Consider the following 7,752-nt stretch of genomic DNA (forward strand, 5'->3'; position numbering starts at 1 on the left):
CCAGTGGGGCTCTCCTTCTTCTTCTCCTTCTCTTCCTTCTCTTTTGGCTTCTCCACTTCCTTCTCCTCCTCCTCCTCTTCCTCCTCCTCTCCCTCACCTTCACCCTCACCCTCCTCCTGATCATCTCCCTCCTCTCCCTCCTCTCCCTCTTCTCCCTCTTCTCCCTCCTCGCCCTCCTCTCCCTCCTCTTCTTCCTCCTCCTTCTCCTCTTCCTCTCCCTCCTCCTCCTCCTCCTCCTCTTCAGGCTTGGCTCCGGCCCTCCTGTAGGCTCCGAGACTGTAGGTGCGGGCTGACATGTAGGAGAAGCCGGGATAGCCAGACTGGACCATGGCGCCGCCAACAGAGCTGAGGCGGCACTCTTCGCCCTCCAGCAGCTTCCTATATAGACAGACAGACAGGGAGACAAAGGTGATATCGCCTCCTGGTCTGCATTTGTTGCTTTTATTATCACAGTCTGTCTCTCATAAGGGATCTAATGTCACCACAGCATCAGTGGCAGCACCTCTGGTGTCTGTTTTGGGTGACGACTTAGAAAATTGTAAGGTTTCACATTGTATCACTGCCTCCTATTTATCTTGTTACACTGGGGTGGATTGATTTCTCTGAGAAAGCCTTCAAAACCACACTTTAGAACGTATCACGACATTGCTGTAGACAGGAACTATTGGATTAGAGAGGGATGTATAACATGCAGCAAAGGTCCCTTGATCAAAATGAAAATAAGCCATGTCTCAAAACCAGGCCACCAGACGCCCCACAAGAGTTCCATTCTAAAAATGCTAAAAATAAATGTCGAACTGGAAGTAAAGTTCATTCAAGTACAAATTTTCAGCTGACAAAATATCAGCTGAAAACTTGTACTTGAGCTTCTAAGCTGAAATGCAGACTTTCCACTTTTGGCTGCTCTGCTTTGTTGTCCTCAGCGGATTTTGAAAAGGTTAATGTTCGCCAAGCTGTAATGGAATTTAACATGTAAGGCATCCTCAAAAGCTAAATTACAATAATCATTATTTTACTCTTTAATTTTGAAAATAAACAAGAAACATTGTAAAATAAAAATGTAAAAGGCTCTCAAATGTTTTATTTATCTTGCAATGAATTGGCATTTGTCACTCTAAGCAAGATCTATTGAGTCCCTGCCTCTCTCTCCACCCACCCATACACTGTTCACTGCAACTCAAGCACACCAGCTCACCTCCAACGCTGCTCAAACACTGTAAAACTACCCTGGGCTTCACAAAGGCACTTTGTAATATTGGAGTAATTCAGTCATACATACTCAAACTGTAAACTGAACTGAAGAAGGATAATGATGCATAAAGTCCCATCCTGCAAGCTGACAGGATTGGTTTCTTAGATTTATTACATACAAACCCCTAATGAAAGGTCTGAATCTGTGTTTTTTAAACTGTCTTCATTACACTGCAGTTTCAAGGTTGAAATGCTCAGTCATAGAACTACACACAGGCATGTTAACAAGAATTTTAAAAAGGGGGGGCTTTAAATGATACATTAAGTTAGTGTAATGAAGTCAAGTTAGGCCAGTTTCCCACAATGCTTGCTGGTGTATTGTTTCTAATATAACAGACCTGTAGGCAGCAATCTCAATGTCCAGAGCCATCTTGACATTCAGCAGGTCCTGATATTCACGCAGGTGACGGGACATTTCTCCTTTGGTGGTACGCAGGGCAGCCTCCAGCTGCTGGATGGTATCCTGCACAAACACACAAAATTACATCATGAAATACTCTTTATTTTGTCATGTGGTCACAATTGCCAACTATTAGCCTCGTGGGACCTATGACTTGTATTATTAACTGTTTTTCCACCTGATGTCATTTCCATACCTGCATCTCTCCTATTTCATTGCTATGACGATCCTCCATCTCGGCAATCTGCCTTTCCAGGGCCTCATTGTGGCCCCTGAGGGCCTCGATCTCCAGGGTGCGGGCCTGCACCTGCCTGCGGTACTCGCTCAGCTCCTCCTTTGAGTGCTTGATGGCATCCTGGTTGCGGGCAGCCGCCTCGGTCACGGTGGCAAACTTGGAGCGGTACCAGTCCTCGGCCTGGGCCTGGTTCCTGGCCGACAGGTTCTCATACTGGGCCCGGATGTCCTTCAGAGCCGCAGCCAGGTCCGGTTTGCTCATGTCCATCTCCACCGACACCTGGAGGCAGGAAAAGATTTTTTTTTATAAAGCGGAGACCCTTTTTGTAATATGAGTGCTTGTTAATATCAGGTTCAGACACTGAAGTACATCTTGATATATATGGTACCATTTAAAACTTTTATAAAAATAATTATTATATTTTCAAAGAGTAACATTATGTGTACAGTATATACATTTAGAAAACTTCGGAATTGTTCACATTCTATTAAAATATTTTATTGAATGTTTTTGCTCATTTCTTCTGTATCACTCTAAATTAATTTCCTGTTTATTAATTATGCTAAAACCTTATTGATAACAAGACCGAATAAAGTTTAATGGCTTATAAAGTCACTAGTTTGAATGTGTTGTTCAGAACTTTTGTTTTCGAATAACTAAGAGCCTGAATATCTTCGTCCATCTCTGGGCAGTTGACTTTACCTGTGTTTGCTCTCTCAGTCTCTAATGACTGTAGCTTGAAGATCCTGTAACACACTGGTTACTGAAGCTATTGAATTTCATCATGGATGACAAAAAAGCTTTTCAAGCCGCTCTGTTTCATTAAATGGCCTGCCTGGACGAAAACTAAATAAACTAAATAGATGAGTACTCTAACTGTACACAAATAATGTAACACTTCAGCTGCCTGCCTGCCTCTCTGTTGCTCACAGCTGCATTCACTTAACACCCACTCTGTTTCTGCGCTGTAGTCAGACTGTATTTCTCCTGGTGACATATACATAAATGTATAAGGTGAGCAGGGTGTTGATGAGCTGAGTTGCAGTCCAGCGAGGTGGACCGCTGCAGGACTGATGAATCGACTGCTGACTCAGGCTCTTCTGCTGAGGAAAGCTGTGCTGTCAATAGCTTGCATGGCAATAATATTCCCTGCGGGCAAGAGGAGAGACCCTGGAGAAATCTACCCAGCAACCATCACTGCACGGCTCATTCAATACTAGTGAGCGTTCACTTAACTGATTTCTGCTCAAAGTTGCAAGTAAAGTTGCTGCATGCAATTAGAAGTCGAAATGTCTTCTTTTTAGTGTTCGGTCTTTCTCATGATGAGGTTTAACACTGTTCTATTAATAATAGGGCCATAAATCCCCAGGGTAACTCGAGGAGCTTCTATATTTGCACCCAAATCAATATTATTGATGGCTTCCTTAATGAAAACAATACATGGGCTCGTTTAGCCTGCAGTCAGAGCACTTTTTTTGGGTCAAATTGTCAGTGTTTCCACTGTTAAAGAGGCTTAGCTGCTTGACATGTAGCCGCAGAAAACAGCTGCCAGTGTACCTCTGCCTGTTGCCCCTCGGGACGACCACACCCCTGGATTATGCGCTATTTCTCCGCATTTTTCTCCCCCCATTTGTCTTCCCTCCTCCACACCTCCATTAATGAAAACACCACCAGTATCCCACAGCATGAAGCAGCTAATGGCGGCTCTTGGAGCACCAAAACCCAACTTTAGAACGACCTTGACGCCCTAGCAGTGTTTTCATTTGAAGGAGCGCCCCTATAATATAATACTCACTTTATACCCTCCCCGGAGAATTCAGTTTTACGACAAAAATCTACAATTTATATTTTTTCTTTTTTTTTTAAAGAAAAAGCGTCGCTGACCAGCTGTACTTTATCAGCTCTAACATATGTTTTTACGAGCGCGCGGGACGCTGCAGGGACGCGCGAAACCCCCGATTCTGGAGGAGGAGGGAGCGCGCGCAGCTGAAACTGAACTGCAGTGCCATCAATTTCCCAATGCGCAGTGTTCGGAGAGAGGACGGAGAACCGGCCCGCACTGCTGATGCACTCCAAAACCCCTTCGCCTCTGGAGGGCTGGTTATTTAGAGAAACCTGCCGGTCTGATATGTAGGCAGGTGCCTTTAGTCTGTACACGGTGACCGCTGACCTGCGTGTTTGACTGACTACTATTACAGGTGTCGAAGCTGTGAATGTCTGCGGATGATTTATCCGGATCAAACAGACATAATGTGAACATACACACAACTTTATGCCTGTGGTGATGGAAAAAAGTGTGTTTGAAAGACTTTGATGTTTCTTGTAACATTATAATTGTGATCAAAAGATGAGTTTTTATGTACAATAGCTTTAAAATATAACTTTAAAAAAAGTCATTTTTATGCATTTCGGTCGCAGTATAAGGGCTGCATTCACTTTCTGGCAGGTGGAAAACGGTATTCTGTGAGTTTGACTTGTCTTTTAAAGATATTTCAATTGTAAAAACAGTCAGATTGGTTAAAGGTGAAGGACATAGCAGGTAAAATAAAGCATAATAAATAAATAATTGGCTTTTTTTTGGCACAACACCTGTATGTAAAATCACTAGATAACATCAGTAGTTTTGTCTGTTGATTCTGCTGCTATGTAGTGGAATACAGAAATATTATAGTTTGTTGAAATCATTTGGAAAAATATAGAAGAGCCTCCAATTAAGTTTGACGGTCACTGTAAAGTCAGAGCACAGGCTCCGGTTATTGTAGCGTCAGTGTTAGAGTGATATGTAATGATGTGAGCCTGAAAACTTCTGGAGCAGTCGAGACCGTATTTCTGGTGATGTGACTTTGGAGCTGCTGCTAACAGGGGCTGCTGCTCCACAGTGAGTTCGTGGGCCTGCAGGTGACCAGAGCCCGGGTGTGTACCTGTGTGGCCTGCAGGGATGCCTGCAGCTCCTGCAGCTCCTCCTCATGAACTTTCCTGAGGAAAGCGATCTCGTCCAGCAGCGACTCCACTTTCTTCTCCAGCTCCAGGCGCGCCAGGGTGGCGTCGTCCACGTCCTTCCGGTAGCCCTTCAGGGTGTTCTCCGCCTCCTCGCGCAGCCGGCTCTCCTCCTCCAGCTTCTCCCTCACGCGCTCCAGGGTCTCGTTCATCTGCACGCAGTCCAGGTGCATCTGACTCTTCTCGTGCGTCAGCTCCTCCACGCGCGCCCGCAGCTCGCGGATCTCCTGCTCGTAGAGCTCGTGCAGGCGCGAGGGCTCGCTGTGGCGCTGCCGCAGCAGCGTCACCTCCGCCTCCAGCACCTTGTTCTGCTGCTCCAAGTTGTGCACTTTCTCAATGAAGGACACGAAGCGGTCGTTGAGGCCCTGCAGCTGCTCCTTCTCGTTGGTGCGGATGATCTTGAGCTCGTTGGTTACCGCGGTGGACTGGGTCAGGTCCATCCCGGAGTCCGGCATGGAGGAGAAGACGCGGCCGGGCGCCGCCGTCCTGCGGTAGGTGGTGGAGGACATCACGGAGGGGGAGCCGTAAGTGCGGTGGCTGCTGCGGTATCCCGCAGAGTGCAGGCGGGACGGGCTGCTGCTGCTTCCCAGACCCACACGACCGGGCCGGGGGGCATCTCCGAAGATCTTCCGATAGGAGCTGCTGCTGTAGATGTCGCTGGAGTAACTCATGTTTGCTTTAGTGGTGTCCGGCCGGTGGCTCTGCTCTGCACGGGAGAGAAAAAGTGTGTGTGGAGTTTAGGAGTGTGTGAGGGTGAGTGTGCGTGAGAGAGAGAAAGTGAGATGCGAGTGATGTCTGGCCAGGACAGGTGCTTTTATAGCGAAGGCGCAGCGACGCATCATTTGACGCAGCAGCAACAGAAGATGAGGGAAACCTGCAACCTTTTGCAGAAAGCCTCCACCCTCTTGGGAGACACGAATTCACTCATGCAGCTCCTCGTCTCTGCCCTGTAGCTCAGGCAGCAACACAACAACTCTAATGATGGTCACGTTTTGTACAGAGGGGCTTTATTGTAGATGTTTGATCTCATACAGCTACTAAACTTCACTTCACACCAAGTTACTGTGTCACGATTCCCTGTCACGGTCCGCTGTAAGGACATGCAAAGAAAATGACATCATATAAAAATCACACGTGTAATCTCAGTGCAGTCATTATGGTGCTGGACTGTCTCATGTTACTTTAGTCCATACTGTCCACTGTCATTGCAGTTTTTCTTTGCTGTCCCAGCAGAATGCTAAACGGGATCGATGTGTCGAGCTGTGCGCCAGAGTGTGTTTTGGTGCTGCAGTCTGCATCCAGCCGCCCTCATCCCCCCGACCTCCGCAATATCGGAATACGGGATGAGACTCATTATAGTGGCCTGATTCCTGCACTCACAGCCTCGTCTACAACTCCGGGATGGATAAAACACTGGGTTCCAATGCAGTCGTTGTGTCGTTGTATGTTGCTATACTGATTAAAGCATAGAAGTAATAAATTGTACTTTTGTTGAAGGTTATCTTTACCACAATGCAGAACACTCATTACAGTGTTTCTACAAACTTAGATCACTGCTGTGTATGTTAAATGTTAACCACAGATACTCAAAGGCAGGGAGAAGTTTATAGTTTTATTGAGTTTACATTGCATCCTTTATAATAAATATATATAAATATGTAAGGTGCACATCATTCCTAACACAGAGTGAGCCATCACCATCCGAACGGACACTTTGTTAGTCAAAAAGAAGTGCAGTCTGGCCTGTGTGGGGTTTGAGAGCTGAAGAGCTGTCGCTGGCCTTGGTCCTGATCCAGGCTGGAGCAGGAGGAGGACCACGCCCCTGTGGAGGAGAGGACAGCCACCCACAGGACTGCAGCCTCTCCACCTCCAAACACCACACAAGGCGCCTCCAGTGCTCTTGATCACGCTGCGTGTCTGGAAGTGAGCCCAAACAATGGAAATGTGCAGCACAGTCAGTGCCAAGTCATCTTAAATCACCTTAACCACCTCTGAGGAGACTGTTTTATTACAGCGCATATGAATAAATGATCAAGTAAAAGCTATCACATGCAACATATTTACACAAAACGTGTATAACAAGGAGGAACTTACTTTGGCTGCTTTTCTAATTCTTTTGCTGATGCCAGTCCTAACCTGTGTTATCCGGTCTAACTTTAAGATATCAAGTGTTATTTCTTCTTAGTTTTTAGCACGGATCAGCTTGTTTATGGATTTATGATGTGTCTTGAGAAACTGTAGCAGTTTTTTTTTGTTTGTTTGTTTAAGACAATGATATATAGACACAAAAGTATATATACAGAAACTGTAAGATCTTTAGAAAAACATTTTGCTTTCTTTTGGATCAATTTAACCGGCAGTCACAATTTGACAATATTAGTGTAATACCAAATGGGTAAGTATGTATAATCAGCAAAATCAGGATGTTTTAAAGATTTAGAAATAGTATAAGTATACATGGTATATAGTTAGTATGTAGAAATTAAGACATTAATGTTGCTTGAGCCCCTTACAAACTGAAACATGAGAAATGTAATATGAAGCATGGAGAAAAACTTTGCACACATGACGTCCACAGATGTATTTTCTATCCATTATCTATACATCGCTTAATCCTCACTAGGGTCACGGGGGGATTAGTCAGTATTAGTCTTTACATGTACATATATACACATTTCTGGATATATTTGTATGTATAATTGAATTGAATATATAAATGCACAAGTTTGGAACTGCACTTCCATCTCAGTGCATTTGTGAAGTTTTTTTTTATTACTGATAGATAGATAGATAGATAGATAGATAGATAGATAGATAGATAGATAGATAGATAGATAGATAGATAGATAGATAGATAGATAGATAGATA

The 7,752-nt window shown here is 44.8% G+C and overlaps 1 protein-coding gene across 1 annotated transcript; it reads right to left on the bottom strand.

Annotated features, from left to right (window-relative positions):
- Positions 1-2: 2 nt before the first annotated feature.
- On the bottom strand, positions 3-5,554 carry neff1 (neuronal intermediate filament family member 1; the record flags this gene model as incomplete). Its single annotated transcript, XM_008287078.1, has 4 exons — positions 4,808-5,554; positions 1,848-2,165; positions 1,590-1,714; positions 3-378 (listed from the first exon to the last, which is right to left on the bottom strand). Coding segments are annotated over exons 1-4 (1,566 nt in total), but the record flags the coding sequence as incomplete, so codon positions are not given.
- Between the last annotated feature and the right edge of the window lie 2,198 nt (positions 5,555-7,752).

Source organism: Stegastes partitus, unplaced genomic scaffold (assembly GCF_000690725.1).
Source record: "Stegastes partitus isolate 25-593 unplaced genomic scaffold, Stegastes_partitus-1.0.2 Scaffold485, whole genome shotgun sequence".
In the NCBI taxonomy this organism is placed as follows: Eukaryota; Metazoa; Chordata; class Actinopteri; family Pomacentridae; genus Stegastes; species Stegastes partitus.